This window comes from Montipora capricornis, chromosome 5 (assembly GCF_036669925.1).
Source record: "Montipora capricornis isolate CH-2021 chromosome 5, ASM3666992v2, whole genome shotgun sequence".
Classification (NCBI taxonomy): Eukaryota; Metazoa; Cnidaria; class Anthozoa; order Scleractinia; family Acroporidae; genus Montipora; species Montipora capricornis.
The window spans coordinates 10131851-10154350 of NC_090887.1; the positions used below are offsets into that span (position 1 = coordinate 10131851).

At 39.0% G+C, this 22500-nt stretch overlaps 1 protein-coding gene, 1 long non-coding RNA gene and 1 pseudogene across 3 annotated transcripts in view; 1 reads left to right on the forward strand and 2 right to left on the reverse strand.

Annotated features, from left to right (window-relative positions):
- Positions 1–4983, reverse strand: part of LOC138049409 (TNF receptor-associated factor 5-like) — an 11033-nt gene extending 6050 nt beyond the window's left edge. Inside the window, exons 1-3 of one of the 2 annotated variants that reach the window (XM_068895669.1) lie at positions 4141–4983; positions 2890–2941; positions 1060–1167 (exon numbers count right to left, since the gene is read on the reverse strand). In XM_068895669.1, coding sequence (XP_068751770.1) covers positions 1060–1167; positions 2890–2941; positions 4141–4283 — 303 coding nt within the window. In that variant the 5' untranslated portion in view covers positions 4284–4983. The remainder of the gene's footprint in view (positions 1–1059; positions 1168–2889; positions 2942–4140) is intronic. The other variant, XM_068895670.1, reaches the window with a different exon arrangement.
- A 2721-nt stretch (positions 4984–7704) lies between these two features.
- Positions 7705–22500, reverse strand: part of LOC138049414 (TNF receptor-associated factor 2-like) — a 22299-nt pseudogene continuing 7503 nt past the window's right edge.
- LOC138048803 (uncharacterized) overlaps positions 19948–22500 on the forward strand; it is a 3244-nt gene continuing 691 nt past the window's right edge. The window contains exons 1-2 of the long non-coding RNA XR_011132210.1: positions 19948–20227; positions 20796–22500. The exon at positions 20796–22500 is cut by the window's right edge and continues 691 nt beyond it. This is a non-coding gene — a long non-coding RNA (uncharacterized lncRNA). The remainder of the gene's footprint in view (positions 20228–20795) is intronic.

Consider the following 22500-nt stretch of genomic DNA (forward strand, 5'->3'; position numbering starts at 1 on the left):
GTCAATACAGCGGCTTTCAATTGAGTGTGAAAATGACTTGCGTTTGTGTCGGTTTTGAATTAATTCGTTCTGTGATTGGCCAGCAAAATTCTCGCCAGTTTCTCAACCAGTGAGACGAAAAACCATAACCAGTCGCGACTTGCACGCGCGCATTTTCCCGCGCTTGTCGCCAGCTACATGTAATTGCTTCGAAGTCTGATTGGCTCATTGGGCTGTTTGTGTCTGTTGTGATTGGTCACAGTAATTTCCTTTGGTTTTGGTTTTACGGCACTCAAATGAAATTCGCCATATCTTAACTCTAGTCACTATATCAGTAAACAGTCCCTTTTTTGTATTCTCACGAGACAACACGACAGACACGCGCGGATTATCAAAGAACTTGGGCAAACACAAAGAAACAAAAAAATTTCGGGAATAGATCTCTCACAGTACTCCCGCTTGTAATTTCTCCCTTTTTATTGTGTGTTGACTCCCGGAAGCTCTCTCAATCAAATCTCTTACACAACCTTCCAAAAACGCGAACAATCACAGTCCCGAAAAGACAATTCAGAAATGTAACATAAACCTTTGTCTAGTTTTGACAGGAACTGCAATTATCTCTATCTCGGATCAACACGCTTCCATATTAAATAAAATCCTCAACAAAACAAACATCACGATTTTCAATCAAATAAAACAAACACCAGCAGCAACAATATGGCTCAAACAGACTTGAATAGGGTATTAGCAATGTTAGTAAAAACATCTAGTGAGTGGGCAAGATGATTCAAACAAAAATACCAAAACAAAAAAACCAACCAAAACGAACACCCACATTTCCAAGTCAAACGCTCATCAGTTGAGGCCGTTCGCTTTGGTAAAAATAGATATCGGAATAATTACGAAGACTTAGGCTGATAAAGGTTGACTTGAAAAAGAGCAGTTAGTTCTCCCAATAAAAATGTCTCCTTTTACCTCCATTCTGTGTTATTTCAAATTACTTCGTGTATTCAACATGCCTCCCCGATTCGCACAAAAACAACCCCCCCCCCCCCCCAAAAAAAAAACAAAGGTCGTCACCTCTACGTTTCTGAGTTCATCAGTCCATTTGCAACCATTTGACTCATTGGGACATTTCACAATGAAATCCAAAATGTTTCGCTTGATTGCAACATCAGGATAAATATCCTGTTAAAAGAAGTACACAAATGTTATACCCTATTGTATTTCAAGACCATACGTGGAAATTCACCACTGGTGGCTGAGCTGAAAAGCACAACCTTATGGGTTCTGTGTAGGTGTACACTGATATGCTCAATCCTGTCCTGCCCAATCTTGGTCAATCTTTCATTCCCCTTAAGAGGAATCAAATTATGGGTTTTAATTAGACATATTTAAAAATAGTCAAATGTCTCCTGTCATATATAATAAGATCTACGACGCGACGGCAACGAAAACGTCACAAATTTTGCATATTTAATGAGCAAAAACAATAGCTTTGCACGCTCTGCGCGTGCATTTTTAGTTTTTGTACATTTCTTTCACGTTTTCGGCAAATCTGCGACGTGAAATGACCAATTCTCAAGTTTTACGGAGAAAGTGAACAAAAGGCAGCGAATTTGAATTTTCTGTCGTAGATTCAATACCGCACCTCCTAATTCAGTTCCTGGAAGGTTACACTAGTTTTTAGAAGATAGACAAGCCGACATAACGACGAAAACGATTAATAAACCTGAACTTGCAATTTTAAATGACGTTTTCGTTACCGTCGCGTCGCAGATCTTAAACTCCCTAATTTTTCGGCTCAATACCCTAAAAGGTACCGCTAAAGCTCCCGCTGTGGACCTTTTGAGGCTGAACACCCTAAGAGGTAGGAAAACCGCTTTTTAAACCCCTAAAAGCTACAACGAGCACCTTCTTCCTTTGTATATGGAATTCCCCCCCCCCCCCACCAGGGCTTTTCAAACGAAGTAGATTTTCTTTTCACTCAGACTGTTCATGTTTCTGCTACATGTGTAACCACTACAACCTGCTTAACCAATAACTGACCACAGATAATCATTGTTGGTGGTGTTATAAATGCTATCTACCACGAGTTCAAGCCATTTTATCAACAAGGGCCAATACTTATGTCTGGGCCTCCACTATTGTAACTGGGATGTAGGGATGGCGCAGTGGTGAGAGCACTCGCCTCCCACCAATGTGGCCCGGGTTCGATTCCCGGACTCAGCGTCATATGTGGGTAGAGTTTGATGGTTATCTACTCTGCACTGAGAGGTTTTTCTCCGGGTACTCTCAGACTGGTTTCCCCTCTCCTCAGAAACCGACATTTGACTAGATTTGTGTTGATTGTTAATTTCACTTTACAGTGTCCCCAACTAGTGCTCCAGCGCTAAATCGACTAGACACTTAAATAAAGTTCCTTTCCTTTCCTTTGAACTTTTAAACCCTGATGTTCCTTTATGTCCTGTCTAGAGTTATCGGGTAGTGACAATAACATCCCTTTCCAGGACTATTCCTTAATTACCAATCTCGGGTACCATTGAAAATAAGCAGGAGCTCATTAAGAGGAGCCTCTATCTCCCATACTTGGCCTCGGAGTCAACCCTTTCCCGAGTAGATTTATTTATAGAACACCTCCCTTGGGAGATTCAGCACGCTCACTGTTGTCAGGAGCTCTTAGTGAGCTCCTGCTGTTGTAAAAGCCAATCAAAACAGAGCTATCCCAGCGTCAAGGGAATTACGATACTTTTCGCGAGAAAAACCTGTTCCTAAAAATAAATTTACTCGGGAAAGGGTTGACTCAAGGAATTAGAGGAGATAGAGGCTCCTCTTGATGAGCTCCTGAAATAAGGGTTTTCTACTTAATAGTGACGAAAACAGTTTGAAGGTACTGTAACTGATACATACCGTTTGGTTATGCTCATCAATGGGACGGCGGTCGATGGGACATTTCCTCTTCCTAAAAAGTAAGACCAGATTTGGAGAACTCTACTTTGCTGAATTTGTCACAACATTCAAGGTGTGTCCTTTTTCGACCGTGCAATGAAACTGCCGTTTAAATTTACATTATTCAGTTCTTGCTGTAATTAAATTCGTTTTCACATGTTCAGTCACGCCATGTATTTCGAGAGCCGGTTACTGTCATTTCATATTCATTGATTGAATACATTAAGTTTTGCATTCTCGTCTGCTCTAATTTGTCGTCAATGTCAACATTACAGTTTTTCGAACTCATTTATTGCCCTTTCGACTTCTACCTAGTGCTATAAAGACCGATTCTCAATTCCATCGAACTGTCGACTAACGAGATTGCACTTTGGTCACCTAAATGAATTTTCTGAATTTCTAAGCCTTGCATCAGTTTTGGCTCCGAAATACAAGTTACTACTACGCAAGATATATAGAAAATATTACCATCGAACAAAAAGGCGTATAAATCTCGAAATCCAACGACCTGGAGCGTCTTCTAAAGATTTATCCAACCACTTTAATATGATTAATATAGTTTGTGTTATATTTTGGTCTAACCGAGAAGCAGAGCTTTGCGAGAAAAACTTTGCGTGCTATGTTGTGTCGCATGCACAGGGTTCGTGTCAGCTGTTCGCCATTTGCATGCAGCGGGTTCCGCTTCCCTGAGTATAGACATGACAAGCTTCTTCTGAAAGCTGTTTCAATTTCTTCTCTTTGGAACCCATTCATCCACAGGAAACTTTCCGTCCTTTCCAGGTAACCTTAAAGCTTATATCCTTCAAAGGGCATCACCTCTTTCAACTGCTTTGGCAGTCCGAGTACTTTCGGTTGTCAGAGAATGACACGCGGGTCGCACATCAGTGAATCGTTTATATATTGATCGTTGAGTCCACTGAATTCTAGATCATCTTTACAACACACTCATCCGCTCCCTAGTAGTTTCATTATCTTGCATTATGCATCAATTTAATAGCATTTTTCATCAGCCAAAACAAATTTTCGTTAGACCGTACCAGACGAGATACGTCGCCTTCCAGATGCCTGAGGCAAGAAAGCTGCAAGAGCCACAAATCCTGCATACTAGACGCATGCCTGAATCAATAACCTAATTAAACAACATTCTAATCGTTCACATTGGTGATATAGCCAGTCATCACGACGATCAAAATCTTATGAAGGCTGATGTACCTCTTCAAAGACTTCTCCAGACACTCTTTGCAGAATCTGTGGCCGCATTTGGTTTGCACTGGTTCCCTCATGGGACACTCACAGATCGGACAACAATACTCAGGCGACACTTGACTAACAAATGTGTACTCGTAACCGGGCATGATGAAGTCGAAAGCTGACGCCGTATCGTTGTTAGCCTTGAACAGCGAGCGCCTGATCTCGACTCTTGATCAGAATAAAGGAAACAAAGGAATAAAGGAACATTATGGTCAGCGGTGCTACAAGCGTGCCAGTCGACAAGTTGACAAGATTCACAATAGGTGAGGCAAAGAGTTGAACCCGGATCGATGGCTTCACCTTGCAGTTTCCGATATCCACTAGACCAACGAGACAAGCTCCCAGAATGTTGAATTTTTTAGAGTATTGACATAATAGTACCCAGCAAAACAATTGAAAGTTAACCGTCTTCAACGGGGTTTTTAGACCTAAATACTGTAGATCAGCGCGGCTTAGCTTAGGCCCGGGTTAAACGCCGTACTTCACATGAGCCGAACCTAATTACACTTTAGGTCGACCCAAACTAGTTAAGTTCGCCTGTTGAGTCAAACGTCGAACTTAATTCAGCCGAACTTTAACTGACCACGAAAATAAATAGCAAAACCGAGATCGAGGCTGTCTCATACATCAACATGATTATGCATTTGGTTCGGCTCATGTGAAGATCGGCGTTTGACCCAAAGGCGATCTTCAGCCGTTATTCCCGCCTGGAGTGGCCGTGAAGAACGCCTCAGCCGATCCAAATAAAACCAGTCGAACTTGATTGGGTCAAACGCCGTACTTCACATGAACTTAATTCATGTAAATTAGTTGAATTGAGTTCTGCTGCTATTTCTTGTTGAACTAAAGCTGTAATTCTGCCTGTTTTCATTCTTTTCACAGCGGTAAGAGTGTCAATACTAACATAGGATATTGACTCGTGTAATTGTTACGAAATGTCCAATGTCAGTTTGAGGGATAGAAATTAGTGTTGACCTTGTCAGTCAGTTAACCTTAATTTATCCACGGTTAATCCTTCTGGCCCGGGTTGCTCGAAGCATGAATAGCGCTAACCAGCGTTAAATACCATGGAAACCTATAGATTTTGACACCTCTTAACCAACGGTTAGCGCTAACCAAGCTTCGAGCAACCGGCCCCAGGAAGTTAATTAAAATAATAATTAAAATAATTAAAATACTACAGCTACTTAATACAATAGTCTATTGTACTACATTAATCTAGAAAAGGATGCCGTGCTCGTCGATCAACAAACGATTCACTCACCCTAGAATCTGTGGAGGAGTATTTGAGATTTGAACTCTGTTAGTGATGACGCTGTGCGCAGGTGGTGAGGTAAGCTATTCCGCAACACCGCACCACTGTAGCTAAAACGTCTTTACAGAATTATGTGCGGGAAAGTGTGTAATGGCAAGCTTACTCTCTTTATCCCTTAAATTAAACGAAATGAGGTTGTTCCTTTCGAAAAAATTTGACCTTAAATACTCCGAGGTATTAATGTGTTGCGTTTTATACATTAAAATGGATTGAGACATCGCGCGTTGATCATTCAGGTTTTTTCCCTATAGGGTATGAATGAGTTCATCTCCTTCAGAGTCGTAATTTGAAAAGGTTATGATACGCGCCGCTCGATTTTGGAGTTTTTGGAGCTTTAGAGCGAGGCATTTTCCACAATTCCCTCACACAGCACTGCAACAATGAAAGTGCGGTTGAACAAGGGCATTAGAAGCAGTAATCAATATTTCGCATGGGACGAAATTCCTAATACGTTTGATGGCATTAATACCAGCTACATAGATTCAAGCTCAGAGCTTCTCATCCCTGGCTTTGGAAGCCAAGTACATTCTCTTCCATTTGAGATGAATCCCGTAGACCTCTTTCATAACGGCGGCCAAATAGAATATTCTTTTGTTTTGATGCTAATTAGCCTTTCTAGCCTCGCTACGATAAACAAATTTCAAAGAACTTTTGTTTCAAAATGAGGGTAGTAGGTCAAATTAACCTGAAGACAAAAAAATGTAAAAGTGGTCGCAATTATGAAAGTGGCCCATGGTAAAAAGAAAATTACTTTCAATGTTCACTTATTTTTCCGCCACCACAAGTCACTAGAATGACATACACTCGAACGAAACCTGACTCGGGTGGGTTACCTTTTTTACTGGAAGGTAAGGGGTAGGGAGGGGGGATTAGATAGGTCGCTTATTTTTAAAATGCATCAGTCTGCAGTCTTGGGAGTCCTTGATTGTACGACATGACACTTCCCTAAATGTAGCTACAATTTTGGACAGAAAGGGTTGAGAATATTTTAAAACAGGGGTTACTTTACGCACTACGCCTTCAATCTCGCACTCTAACAGCCACCCCCTCCCCCACTACAACCAATGTTGATAAGCCCAGGTTTCACATGCTTTGTTTTGCCTAGCAAAAAAAATTAGGGAAAATAATCAAACACAATGGCGACCGCAAAGATAACGTCACAAATTTGCATATTTAGTGGGAAAAAACAGTAGCTTTGCACGCCCTGCACGTGCGTTTTTCTCTTTTGTCCATTTCTTTGCCGTCGTAAGCAAAACAAAAACGTGAAATAGTCAAATTTGAGGTTTTAAGGAGAACGTCAGCACAAAACGATAGAGTTTCATCTTCTCCCCTAAATTAAGCGCCGTTCCGACCAATGTCGTTTTTGAGGAACTACCACACCCTTGTCATATTAAAAGGGTTGACATGTTTACGAAGTGATAACAATGACGCGAATTTATATTTTGAGATGACGTTCTCGGTGCCGTCGCCGTCGTCGTTGCTTAAGTTCCCTATTGATCAGAGGGGAGCGGGGGTATTTGTCAACAAAAAAGAGAGCTAGTTTGTCATTGCACTTGAACTCGAATTGTGACGTCACACTATAGTCAGTGAGTCAGCTATGCACAACAAAAAAGACGTGATACCTACAATAAGTTTAATATGCATGTACAAAGGTCATCATTTCTACATTTTACACATGTAAAAGTGACCCCTACATACCTCAATCTCAATGTAAACTCACACTTAGTCTTGAATTAATTCTTTTGCACTCACGTCTGCTCAGTGCGACTGAATTTATTAAGTCAAAATTAAGAGACCTCATAGTGCACGTGATAGACCTCTTTAGCTTGAATGTTTTGTTTTCTCAATGTAGGTCATGTATGTAACAGCTGTTGGACGCTTGGACCAGCGAATACAACATGACGCTCTCTGTAATTTTCTGGGCTACCGTAGCTTGCTATCGGCTATACCTGATCAGTGGAAAAAAAGCATAAAAAGAGACGAGCAACGGAATAATAGCCGAAAAAGAGACGCGCATCAACATGCCCTGATAAGCACTCAACTAGCAATCGGTAAGCTCACGTGCAAGACAGTGTACAATACTCTGATTAGCCGACAGTAGTGTCCACCTACTGCAGAAAAAAGATTAATAGAGTGCGCTTTTGATGAACAAAAGCGACAAAGGGTTTACTCTTTGCCATTTCGTGTAACGAAAGAAGTGAAACTATCCATTTTTCAGTACAAAATAATACATAATATACTATATACAACTAACATTTTACACAAAATGAAGAAAAAACCACACCCTTACTGCCCATATTGTATTAATGTTGAACAAACGATTTCTCATCTACTCTTTTCGTGTTATGTTGCGAAATCTTTCTGGTCTGAGTTTACTACCTGGTTTAATTCGATTTCTCCAGAAAAGAAATCTAGTCTTTCTAAAGATGAAATAATATATGGAGTGCTTGACGACTGGTCATCTTGTTTAACCCTCAATCACTTAATCTTAATTGAAAAATACTTTCTTTATACTAATGCCTTAGATGATAAAAGACCGCTGTTTGCGGATTTCATCACCCTTGTACATGATAAAATCGCCATAGAAAAATATATCGCTATCATGACGAATAATTCCTCTGCTTAGTGGGCCAAATTTCTTACCTGAGTAAATTTCTGGATACCTTTAGTTAGTCAGTAAGTCAGTTCCTGTAGTTAGTAATTGCATTGCATGCCTTGCCTGTATAAGTAACTTTATTGTATTTTATGCGTCCCGTAATTTATATTAGTATTAGTATTGTAAACCGCGCAAATATTGCATTGTAAACAGTGTTAATACCATGTTTTAAGTAGTGATTAGATTGTGATAAGTTCAGCACTTTGTTGTAAGTAATGTTAAAATTGTGAATAGTATTGTTAATAGAGTAAGTAGCATGTAGTGTTAGTAGTGTAATGCAGTCAATAATAAATAAAATAAATAAATAAATAAATAAACAAAAAAAAAAACAAAACAAAACAAAAAAAAAAACATGAGGCTCTCTCATTGGTTCATTTGTAATTTGTCGCAGCGACTTGTTGACTTGTTGCCGACTTGTTGCGACTTGTTGACTTGTTGACTGCTTTCGCTAATTTTGTTGCTGCGATCAGTGGCACAAATTCAAACTGGTTTTTCACTAGATCAATCACAAAATTAACCCTGTTACACGAGGCGAATTGTTACGGCGACTTGTCCCCGCGACGTGTCGCAACGACTTATAGCGCCTATGGAGCTTTGCTAAGTTTTTTACAAATCCAAAGCAAGAGTGCAATCATCTATGTTGACCAGAATGAACACTTCTCCTCTAATCTTTTTTTATACATTGTTTTTTTTACTCTCTTCGACTCATGACGTCATTCGTTCACCTATACTTTAGTCGAAACTCCTCTAAACCAATCAAATTGCGTGGCTTACACCGCGTTGTATAAACTACCAAGTTTTTAACCGAGTATCTCTGACACAATACCTCATTTACATGAAATACTGAGCCGAATTAAAGAGGATCAATTTCCACGCCCACAAAAATCGTGTCGTTGACAAGATAGCGTTTAGTTTTCAAACGTTCTTGCGAGATAAATTTGCAAAACCCGAACGCGACATTTCGCGGGCTCGCTTCTGACGGTTTCGAGTAACACCGGGTCAGGTGTGAATTATTCCTTGGAAGACTTGTCATCTGGATATTTCTCCTCAGATACGTATTTGGTTGCTGGTCCATAAGCGTAATTTTCACCTTCTGACTGAAAGGCCAGGGTAATATGTCATCATATTCACCTTTCAAAAGGCAAACAAATATCGACAAATGTGTATCCTGTCCTTCATTCAGTCCATTGGGGTGAACCTCTGCACACATCCTACAGCCGTATGGACCGCTCTGAAACAAATTACTCAGCAAATATTTCCTTGAACCGTTCTTAGCTTTCTGTAGGCAATCATCGAATTGGGTGATTTTCCAGATGAACTTGTTTGTGATATAAATTTCAGGTGACAGTTCTTGAGGAAACGCATTTGGTGGGTTAATGCTAAGTGCATTTTGTTGACTGTCATCGTTCATGTTTTCACTTCCATCCTCCATGGTTTCTGGCAGCCGTTCATAACCTGCCTTCTTTATTCGATGGTCTAGACGCGGTAGACGCATGGCTGGACGCGGATTAGGCGGCGCAGTCGGCTTAAGCATCGTCGGCCTCTTAAGGGAGGTACCAGGTCGAGGCTCTGTCCCAGTCCCCACTGGTGTGCTCAGTTGCTCCTGTAGCCTTCGCTTTACAACATCAACTTCACGCTGTAGTTCTTCTAAGATTCGTCGAGTGTTCTCGACGAACTCGTCATTTTCCTGCTGTTTTCGAAAACACGCAGCCTCGACTTTTTCCACCTTTCTGTTGGTGTTTGCAATTTCAGTCTTGTTTGATGCCGAAAGCGATGCCTCCAGTCGTCCTATTTTCTCCATAGTTGAATTACGTAGCTCTTCAAGGTCGTTATTCCTGGCCAGCTCGGCTTCCAGTTCTTCAAGCCTTTCGCCTGTGATGACCAGTTCATTTTGCAGTTCTTGAAGTCTTTGACAAGCAAAGGTTAAATGCGTTTCCATACTGGATTGCAAATGTCGCTCAAGAGCACTTCTCGGAACCTGGAAAAAACGACAATAACAACAAAAACAGTGATTAGGTCCTATGTAATTAGAGGTAACGTTATCTAGCCAGACGAAGCGGATTTAAGTCATAACAAGAGGCTCTAAGTAGCCTATACTCATGCGCTGCCAGGTTATTTATACTTTTGTTGACAGTTTAATAATAATAATAATAATAATAATATAAGAGACGACATGACAATGTAGCAAAGAAAGTTCATTGGGATTTTTGTAAGAAGAATGGGTTGGAGCATACGGAAAAGTGGTATGAGCATATCCCAGAAGGTGTAGTACAAAATGAAGAAGTCAAAGTTTTGTGGGATATCAATGTTCAGTGTGACAATGTGATAAAGGCAAGAAGACCAGATATAATTGCAATTAACAAAAATGAACGAAAGGGGATAATCATCGATATTGCTGTACCAGCTGATGTAAGAGTAGGGGAAAAAGAAAGGGAAAAGGACTTGAAGAGAGAGATCGGAAGATTGTGGAAACTCAAAATGGTAGAAGTCGTACCTGTAGTGATAGGAGCCCTTGGAAGTGTCACCAAAGGATTTGATAGGTGGATTGAAAAGCTAGGGATACCATTCAATGTTGGAGTAATTCAAAAAACTGCTTTGTTGGGAACTGCAAGGATTTTGAGGAAAGTGTTGGAAATGTGAAGAAGAGACAATTCTGTTAGCCTTTGGTCATTTGTTATGACTCGCCTATCAGAAGAAAAGACGGCAATGACAACAGCCAGAACATGATGTTAAATAATAATAATAATAATAATAATAATAATAATAATAATAATAGTAATAATAATAATAATGTTATTGTACACTACAAAACAAGGTATATAGGTGTTACAAGAATTTATTTGAGAGAAGTTGCTCTTTATCGTGTGAGTTCGTTGACCTATACTTTTCATCTTTATTTGAAAGAGTCTGTTTCTTCCGATGGGTCCATGGACCTGTACTTTCCAAAACAATTTGAAAAAAGTTCTAATCTTTTTTCTCTGGGTCCATTGGGCTGTAAATGTCTCTCCTCTTTCTTCCAGTTTGCTGCAATTTCTGAAGTAGATTTATGCTTTCTTATTATCTGTTTCCTTTCTATATTTGATAGTTGACATAAACATCTAAGAAATGCAACCTCATACTTTGTTTCAAAACAATTAAATTTACTTTGAATAATAGAACAAAAGAGATCAATAACAGAATCTACATTTGAAAATACTTTTGTTACATTTTTTGGTTCAGAACCACTGTATACAAAAACGTGGTAACTCATCTTTTGCTTTGCATACCACTGGAAAAAAAACTAATGCAGTTTCCTCAAAAATGTCAGTTTTAAGCTGTTGTTTACTGGGAACCACATTACAAGATAAATTTCCCTGACATCTTGCTCTATGAATAACTTTTACATGGTCAGCGGCCTACGTCTAATTTCTTTAGAAAATCAGAAATAAAAACATATTTTGCTGGAGTAACATTCTGATAAATTGCTCTTCCATTCTCAATGATACTATCAACTGTTTGAGAGGTGCTCCTAGGGTCTAAAATTTTGGTTTCGAACGTATAATGAATGAACATTGCTTTCACTGTTGCTTTACATTTTATTAATGTTAACACATTTTAATGACAATAGGGCCGTTTATACGAGTGAAAATATGCCGCAGCTTACATAAGACGTGAACACCCCGTACAAATGGTACAAAATCTATGTTCAGGGCTTTCTCAAGCTACGGCTTATCCTGGCCTGAGAGTTTATACTCGTATAAATAGTTCCTTTCGTGTATTATGTACGCCGCGGCCAGAGTAAGCCGCGGCTTATTTTCTCTCGTATAAACGGCCCTAATATGGTAGCGTTCTTATACTAAGTTGGAGGTCACGTGACCTTTTTGCACTGCGTAAGTTTTTGTGGTAGTGCACTACCAAGTGACCTCCAACTAGGGTTTTACTAATCACACATAGATCTGAAGGTGACAAGGAAGTGCAAAACGTTACGTGCTTTTGTGAACATTTTATCTCCTTTTTTCTTTCAAGAGGGACAATAGCCGTAAATTTGTTCAAAAAATAGGCAAAGAGTGGGAAGACTTCCCAAATCTTAACTGTAGAATGATTGTTTAATCGAAAATGCATTGTGAGGACTGAGGGACGAGAAAAAATACTTACCATAACCTGGCATCCTACATGCGAATATGAACAAACTACGCTTGTGAGATCACAATATCGCTCCAGATGTGTGTTTATCTAGAAAAGCAAAGATTGGTCAGTTGTCAATGACTATGCAAGGAAACTGAGTTTTGACTGAGTTGTAAACCATGTGAGCGTTTACATGGGTAGAAAACAGCACTTCAGATTACCCTACAATAGTTAACTTTGTTGAAATATCAAGTGCTACACCTTCCTTGTACTTGTACATATTCATTGCCATGAATTTGACATCTGCAATTCCCCCGAGCTGCTATCGTCTGACCTAGTAGCTCAGTCGGTAGAGCAGCGGTGATCTAACCCGAAGGTCGTGGGTTCAATTCGCACCCTGGTCAGAGTTTTTATCTGTCCTTGTATGGGCCCATTTCCATCAGTAAGGCTAACACTCACATGTGTTTATATCGGGTAGAAACTTATCACTTCACATTACACTCTAATCAGTTAAGTCTGTTCAAATATAAGTGCTACACCCCCAACGTTTGCAAAAACGTAAGCCAGGTTAGCGAAGAGCGCAGGAACATGTTTTGTTAGAAGCGGCATCTATTTTGGCCCTTTTCGAACATGATTAGTTTACCTGAGCCAACAGTATTTTTGCTGATAGCCAATCAGCGCGCTCAGTTGCAACTTTTCCTCTAACGTTTTGTTCTGTATAAGTGATGAGGTGTGAATGAAACTGTACTGTGTAGACGCAACAAGTCAGTAGCCCTTATCGGAGTTATCAGAGGTTTTGCCACATAAACGAGGCTAAGGGGTCATTCGCATGTAGTTTTAAATAAAATAAAATGTTCCTGCAGGCTCAATTTGGATAAAGTCCATTTAGGTTCTCGATCAGTACAAGATTAAAGGGGCTAGGTCGCGCTGTTTTAAGTAATTTTGTTTAATTTTGTTAGTTATGCGCTCTAAACGTCAAATTGGCAGGGCAAGAGACAGTCTTTCACTTGCAAAATCACGGCCACATAACAATTGAGAATGATTTTCCAGCTGTTTAAATGACATTTTGATATCAACTGATATAAATCTGAAAAAAGGTGGGCCGACGTTTTTCAAATTTAGCCAAATGCAATCCATTTCAATCCTCCCCAGTTTTGTCCATCCTTGTCCCTTTTTAGCTTTCCTGTGTTTTGTTTGAGTTATTCTATAGTTTTGAGCCGTTATTTTGTTATTTCAGTTAATACTATGACCATTTGATCAATGCTGAAATTGCCTAAAATTGCGGGCCTAGCCCCCTTAAGCATCTGCAATCTTGGACAAAACTACTCGACAAAACGGGAAATTTAAGATCCAAAAATCCTTTTCCAATATGTGTACCTAAACAATGTTAGGAAAGTAACTAAGCTGTAGTATAAGCTGTAGTATAATATTATATTTCCGAAAGAAAGTGCATGGTTACTGCTTTCGAGGGAATATAAAGTCAGTAGTTAGCAGATCACTGCGTTGCCATACTTCATTATTGTGAGTATTTATGCCAGCAGTTTTCAATTAATTATGCAAGCAGGTTCTTTGAGGGGGCCGGGCGCGAAGTGTCTGAGTGCAGTAAGCTTCTGGTGCAGTTAAAGTATTGAACCATCTCAATATCATCAACTTCCGTCTACATTATCCACAGTACACTGTACCTCGTTTCTAGGAATGCTGGTTTGACCGCAACTCTGAGGACAGATGCAGGGAAACTTTTGGCAGCTGCTGAAGTGTTCCTGGCCGAAAATCAATACGAAATCAATAAAAATGCCATATGAGTACGCTTCACGGCCAACAAACTTCCTTTGTTGCTAAAGTTTCTAAGAAAATCTATGAATTTCTAGTAAAGAAAAAGGCTTCTATACAATCAAGAAGTCAGGAAAGATGGTTGGAAGAGAGAGACACACTCAGTAATCTTAAAAGTAAACTGGAAAAGAAACTCTCGTTCCTCTATTTTGGACTTGCAAACACACTCAGAACTTCTAGAAGAGCATGTTCGAGGGGATTTCTCAAAACTTCAAAGATTTATAAAATGTCTCTGCTTCTTTGTCTCTCTGTTGTGGTCTCATTGACGATGTAAAAGATCTTTTCTTTCATCACCTATTCCTCATAGCTAGACATTACATATACAACTGCAGGCTTATGGACAACCTTTCTCAGCTGCAAGTGAATATACAATTAATTATGAACTCAATGGAAATTGAAGAGCAAATTTCATTCCACAATAAGGACACAAACGTCTTTGTGTGGAAATGGTCTCGCTTTAAGGTGATTCCTCAGTATTGCACTGCGCATCATGTACTGCGCATATGGTGTGTCAATATTTATAAATTGGATCAAATTTGTAACATTGTAAGTATGGCGTAAGTCGATCATACACGCTGAAACAGTTCTCAAAACACGTGAGAGAAGTTGTAAATGACCCATAATTCTTTGGGAATAAGTGCGCGCATTCCGAGAACATGTTGTTTCTATCTACGATAATCGAGATAGACAGGTACGATGGTGTTTTACTCTTAAACGAGCACGTTGACCTATCTTTTTTTACTCCATAATTTTGGTGTACATATTACATAACCCCTTTAAAACCAAACATTTAAAAAAAAATTATCGGAAGGAAAAAAAGATATAGCTAAAAACATACACAAAGCCCCATACCCAAGGATGTAAATTATGATCTTGAAAACAACGACTCGAGAAACGTTTTGAGTCGACGTCGTTTTAAGTTGAGTGATTTTTCCATAGACTGTATAAGACAGTGTTCCATATGCTCTAGACGTTCTACCCATCAAGTTTTTTTTAAGTGTTACTTTAAAAACCCTCTCGTTTAGCTACCGCGAGATGTACCCTGAGCCGCGATGAAATAACGCGCGTGATTAGTATCAGTACAGCCATCAATGCTGTAAGATTGGCCCATTGTATCTCTTAAGCAAGCACGGTGACATATCTTTTTTATTGTAGTTCTCAAAACAGGAATTAGTAAGGAACATTCAGGGAAAGTTCAAGAAAATCGTTCGACAACTTTTTTTCTGAGGAATCACCTTAAGAATAACCTCTCTTGAAATGCATTGCATTAATAATTTATGTAAATAACTAGCGTAAAACGTAGTATCTCTTAACTTGAAATCAAAATATCTTGCATGACGTTTTGTGTGATTTTATTTCACTATATGTATATAAGCACTATTATATGTATGTCTATAGCTGTTGTGGCAATAAATAAATGTTTAAAGAGATTCTTTTGTTGCTACAGTAGCCTCACACAATCTCGAACGTCTCTCTATAGCGAAAAGGAGCTCGCTTCTCTTGGATGTTTATAGGTATTACTGGCTATCCCGAACTCTCGCCTGCTCGAACGGATGAGTGCAGGGGTTAAGTTCCTGTTGCTGTTGTTAAGTAGCCCTAACCTCTGATAGCTAAATGTTTTGAAGTGTGCCTTTTGCATATCACTAACCCCTTATCTAGAACAACAGACGTACACAAAAGTCAGTAATTGTTGTTTTCCCCTAACTCGTGGAGCGTTAACTCAAGTGAAAAAAACCATACGAATAGACCATCATGTCGTGTTCTCAGTATTAGACTGGAACAAGCTTGCAATGGAGGCTAATGCGGTGGAATAAAAAGTATTTGCATTTGAAAAGGTTTCCCCGCATTAGCCTACATTGCAGCTAGTTCCAGTTCAGTTCTGATGATACCAATATGGTCTATTGCATCGTCCTTTTCAGTTTAGAGAGGACACATCTTTTTAGGGTCCAAGCTTGGATTAAAGGTTTATAGTCAGTCTTAAATTCAAGGTGAATAAGTTTTATACATTCCGACAGACTATATTTATTAGATGAAAACGTTTAACTAACTATACATGTAGGTTGACTTGTATAATGTGTTCATTCATGAAGCTAACATGATTCGAGCCTAACAAGACGATAAACTTCCGTTTTCATCTGAGAGTAAAAAAAGGGCTGCGTAGAAATAAATACCTCTTCATCACACCAAACATAGTTTTGCTGGCAGTGCTGGCAGGTAATCAGCCTTCGGGGACATTCCATATCCAGGTGATGTTGAAGTTCACTCTGTAACAACAGACTTCACAGAGTTCATTAGTACAGCTTACAGGAACAAACGGGCAGCTATTTTTGTGTGCCTAAGGGATGATATCAAGTATTAAATCCTTCCAGACTATGATAAACCTTTTTATTACCAAAGTCAATGGCTAGGATTATACAAAGCAATAAATTGGACCTGAAATAGGTCAAGGAATAAAGGGCATAGGAAATGTCAAATTTGGGGGTCGCGATTGTCCCAATACCAGGAGCCCATTATTAGGAGCCTCCATATGCAGTAGATCATTGAGTCAACCTTTGCGCGTATCTTTCTATTTTTAGAACGAACCCTTGAACAGAAGACTCGCATTTTCATAAATTTACATCAATTTTCACGATTTAAATGCAGTTTTACTGCTTTATTTATCTTCCTTAGACAATGACTTTATTCTGATTGGCCTTTTAAAACAGTGCGTGCAGAGCCGAGGAACTCGTGGCGTTCTAAAAATAGAAAGATACGCGCAAAGCTCCTACTCATGGGCTCCTGCCCAATAGTACGCGTTCTCTCAGCTAATCCCACAACCGCTTGCGCGGCGACTCTATACCAGTCTTACTCAAAGTAAGCTATTGTACCACACCTCAATGTTCCTCAACTCGCCAATCCATTGGCAGCTGTCATTTTCACTAGGACACTTGACTTGATAATCCAGAATCTTTCTTTGAGTCGCTCTGTCTGGAAATATATCCTAGTTGTCAAAAAGTAAAAAGGAAAAAATAACATTATGAAGGTGAGGAATTAAATCGTAGGGATTGATTTTTTTTTGTATGTATCTGTATGAGTGTGTATTTTCATCCAATCTCGAGTTTTGTGGTAGTGCACTTATATACACACTATGTCACCGGGTTGAAAGAGTGAGTGAGTGTAAGTCCGTTGTGGAAAATAGGCCCGCAGCGCGTGCATGAATCACGAAAATAAACATGTCTGTTGGAAGAATTTCAACAGGTGAGCCCCAAAATCGGCAGGAATTTGTGAGGCAGATGAATGACAAAGCAGCTTCTATTTCCAAAACGATAGATTTACCTGGGGATAAATAACCCCGTCTAGGCGAGTGAATTTTTGACTTTGCAGAAACAATGGTCAACTTCGAGAGTTAGACGATTGAGATGTTTGTGTTCGATTTCTCCTCGAACTTTATAACCCTTGAAAGTAAAAAAAAAAAACAAACTAACAAAAACAAAACCCACTGTCTTGCAGTCATTTTGTCACAGATGTATCCTTTGTTTCTTGAGTTGCTAATGACACCCAAGGTATTAACTTAATTCTCAAACGATAATTCCTAAAAACTTCCTTCTGCTCTTCCTAAAAACTGTGTATCAATATTTTTTTCACTTTTGTATCAATAATTGTTTTTCATAAAGCAGGCTAGCAAAATCTGTATCTTACATAATTCGCATTTTTGAGCGTTAAAATAGAATTTTCGGTGCTATGTTTCTGACAGCAAGTCGTATATTTAAAGTCGTCCATCCAGATACTAACCCCGCCGGACAGGGGGATTAACGTGAGTGAACTTTTGTCGTGGAAAGCTCTTACAGACGCAGAGTACAAAAGAAGTTGAAGCAAACTTTATGTCTGCGTCGAAGCCAATATTTCTCGATTCCCTTCTATTTTCTTAAATCTTTCTGGGTTTAGTTTTTACGAGTAACTACCTGTCTTCTCAGGGGCTATATACCTAAGACATCTACCATAGCACTAGAATGATTTACAATACCAACGCAATATTGTGCACTATTAGAGCTACATATTACGCGAGGACAACTTGAATCTGATGGAAAACAAAACGCAACTCAGTTTGACAGTTATGGAATAAAGCACTGTGTCATGTTACTGCACTACCAGACGTACGCAATGCGTGCCTATTTTTAATCATGTCTTTGTGCACTGGCCACCGGACATTCTTAACCGTGTGATTATTTCAAGCGGTCTGCACCCATCACTTTTTTCAATGTTTTATTTGTTTTAAACCATGGCTTTATTTGTAATTTGATCTTGGTAAATGAAAGATTGTTGTTGTCGTTGTTGCTCTTTGTTGTTATTGTTGGTAAACTCTTCTGTCTTCCCTATCAGTACATCAAAGTTATTAAAAATGCACAACTTTAGAGCGATTTTAAAATGAGTGTCGTAAAAACAAAACCAAAGTAATTACTTTGGCCAATCAAAAAGGACGGAGACAATCCACTAAACCAATCAAAACTCGAAGTAATTACACGTAGCCGACACAAAGCGCGGGTAAATGTGCACGCACGAGCCACGATTGGTTTTGGTTTCACTTCTGATTGGTTGAAAAAGTGGCGCGAGAACTTTGAACCAATTACTGAGTGAAGTAATCATAAACCAAAGTAATTCGCTGATTACTTTCGACACTCAATTGAAAATCGCTCTAAAAGCACATAATAAAAGGAAATATAGTTAACTATATGGACTCAGGAAGGTAAGCGGAGTCAGAAGCGGGATGATTCACTGTTGGCAGAAAGTGGGTATTATTGCAGGCTACTTACCCCTGAATCCAGACTTCTTCTGTCAATGGGACAAACAGGCATCCTACGAATAAAAATGCAGTTTATCATGAGGAAAGAGCCCCCTTTTACGCCCGGACTCCCATTACACTTCAACCTCTCCCTAGTCTAGGAGACCAGAAGCCCATGATTAAACTACAAACCCCCCCCCCCCCCGGAGGGGGGGGAACTTTAGGAATTTCTGGGTGGGGATGTGCCGCTGGGACCCTGGAACCCTTAGCCTATACCAGAGGTAGTTCAGCTGAATTTTGTTACCCTATACTCGAGTAAACTCCCACCGATTTCCGTCTACATTCCGATTCTTGACAGTTAATAATATCCAGAGGTGTTTCATGATAGCCATTTATTGACACTGTCGAGGCTGAGTTAGGTTAACTTAAACTTTGCCGATTTGATTTTTTGATATTATTGAGTGGGAATTTCTGGTTTCCTTAGTCTTGATAAAATCTTCAACCGACTGGTCAGTTTCGTGAAAACTGATACCCTATTCTAGACCGAAAGGCTATGATTTATATACTCTATCCTAGAGTAAACTGCTTGAAAACTATACCCTTCATAGCGGTACATACCTATATAGTCCATATATGGCAGTACCTCGCCCGGGCTAAAAACACACCATGAGGCAGAGAAAGTGCTTTCTATCTTCTCTCAGAGAGCAACTCAACGAAAATTAAGCCCTTTTCCTTGTAGCCACGCTATTTCAAATCACCCAAACAGATCAAATCCTTTTTGTGATTTAAAGAATAACTCAATGTCTCGACTGGCTATAAACGAAGTCATGACAAGCTTACTTCTAGCCTCCCACGCAGTCGTTTATAGGGAACTCGTATCTTCCCTTCCTTCCCTCACCCCCCATAGTGAAGTATGAGTCCCCTAAACACGACTACGTAGGAGGCTAGCTTACTTCCAGCTTTCTGAGAAGCGAATCCTGTACCCATGTACTTCTAAATAAAGGGAGAAATAATTGAAGGTACCCCAAGAGTGAAACCTGTTATGTTATATGCCCAGGGCTCGCACGGTATTCACTGGCGAAAAATGTCTGCGCATGAGTCGCGCGATATGTCACGTGACGCGTTTCCGGGACGATCATTGGCTCTCGTGAAAAAAACACTCCCGAGGAGAACAGAAAAATGGCTGCCTTTTGAGAATCGGTAGCTTGTTGGTTTCCGTTCTTTTTAGAGCGATCAAGACTAGTTTTAACGCCAGTTTCAAGTGGAATGTATTCTTAGAGAATGTCTATGTTGTGTAAATCGTTTAAAAGTCCAATCCAACGAGCATCCTCGGAAAATTTGCTTCTGGAAAATTTTATTTCGTGGGAAAAGAGCTGCGAAACAGGTGAGTTTTTTACGCAATTTTTGATGTGGAAAGTTTGTTGCCACCGGGTACAAAAAGTTACTGTAATGTACAGAAAGGAGGATTCCTAAGGTTTCCGTTCATGTGTGAATTGGCTTGTACCAGGTGGCAGGGAAATGGCAATATTGGTCAACGTGTAGGTTATTTTTTTTCTGCGTTACACCTTACGATCGGCACCTCTACATGAATGATCAATGATTCGATCAGATATGAATTTGATTTTGAATATGATTGTCTCATTGGGAACGTAACCCTAGTATCAAATATTTTAAATAGCTGCTTTTAAGCTCATTTATATTCCCTTTTCTGGTGAAGGTCTAAGTTATTATACTTTTTAGCAGTCACAACTCAACGATCCTTGCGTTCAAGTAGTTACCAAGTTATGGATTTGCAATCAATTTGAGTTTAAAATCAAAATCAAAATCCATGTTAGTTAAAATAATGTTTGGAAGAACAAAAGTGTAGGTACAGATGTATATAGGTATCTATAGATTGAGGTTTTTTTTACTATTGTTTTCTGGTAGCATTAATGATGTAATTTTGGTTTTAGGGGACTGTCATGTGTTGTTGGATCAAGGAAATTCTGTTTTGAGTCAAGTATGGTTGACAGTGGATAGTTGTTTCTGAAAAGGCTGAAAGGAAGCTTTATTGCCTTGGACTTTTTTTGCTTACACCCCACATGTTTGTTCTTTTCTTACATGGCAAAATTTATTAATATATTATGTGATTTGGAGCTGCAGCTAGAAACAGTGTCTTATGCATAAGGTCTCATTGGGGTTGATGGCAGTAAAATAATTTTGGTAAAAAATATGTTTAGAGTTTTTATCTTAACTTCTCATCTTGGTCCTGCTGGACTTCAAACATGCTCTACCATTTTGCACAAGGAACTTGTCAATCAACTGTTACCTTTTGGTGTATTTGCAATATGATATTTTGGATAGCAATTGATTTATTTTTCTTATCCCTTATGTGTAGATATCCTATGTCTGTCACATAGTTTTAAGCTTTTATTTCCTGTAGTGTATCTTTATTATAGTTAGCACATGACCCCACAAGCATGTGTTATTGCTTTAAATATTGATTGTGTTTGAATAAAGGATATTGTTGTCTTGTCTTGTAGATAATGCAAAACAGCCTCAGTTGTATTTGCATTATTTCTGAATGTTACTTTTAAAGGGCAAACCATTAAAAGGTGTACAAAGTTTGCAGGAGTTCAGGAAAAATATTCAAAATATTCATTGATTTGATGTTTCTGAAGCAGGTAAATCTTGAAGAGTTTACGCAACCATATTTGGAATATACGGCATTTCTTTTTGGGAGTGTTCAAGTCCACAGAATTCATGTTCTTTATGTTGAGAAGTACTGTAAGACTGTTGACTCCATGGGGTTCCCCATTGACGAGTAAAATCGTCTGGTGTTAGACAGAGCAAAATACTCTGGCTTTAGACAGAGTAAAATACCAGGTATGGCCGGTTTAGGGGTGAAAGGGTTAAACTAAAGTGCAATCATTACTTTGACTTTCTTTCTTCAATTGAACCAATACAAAGTGACTAATCATCACCTCCACCATTGCTATACAACGGCTTTGGCTTTTAGAACATAGTATCAAAGTTGAAGCTGGTGGCTCAAGGAGTAAACTTTGCAAAAAAGTTAGGTTAAAAATACTTTTATGGTATTTGAGTATTTTTGTAGAACAAATTTGCATAATGGCGTTAAAGTCATTAAATCAATGAGAATCCAAACATGAGGAAGCGGTTTGCTCAGGAGGAGTCTTTTTTTTTTCTAAAACAACCCTTAAAGGTAACAGAATCTTGTTTCCTGGATGTAGGCTAAAGAAATCTGACCCCCTAGGGGAACCAGTTCTAAATTGACAAATGACTGGCATTTCATAATTCATAAGTAAAAGCTACTTGCTCGCTTACCAAATTTTTCTACAGTTCCATTCATTTTTCAGATTGATAGCCTTAAATGTACTCTGCCAGCTGTTTGGTCTCAGTATCATAACCAGTACCCCCTTGGGGTAGTTTGTTCACTTCACCACCATTGTTTAACCCTATCCAGGGACTAAAGCAAGGATGGAAATTGATCATAGCTTAAATAAATTGGACCACTTTTTTTACTTCTTACACTTACTGCATTCAACTTTAATTTATTCATCCTTTGAAATGGTAGGAATGATTACTATTATTTACAGCAATTGCTAAAAATTCATTGCATCTAATGTTGAAATATTTTTTACATATGAGTTTTAAGTA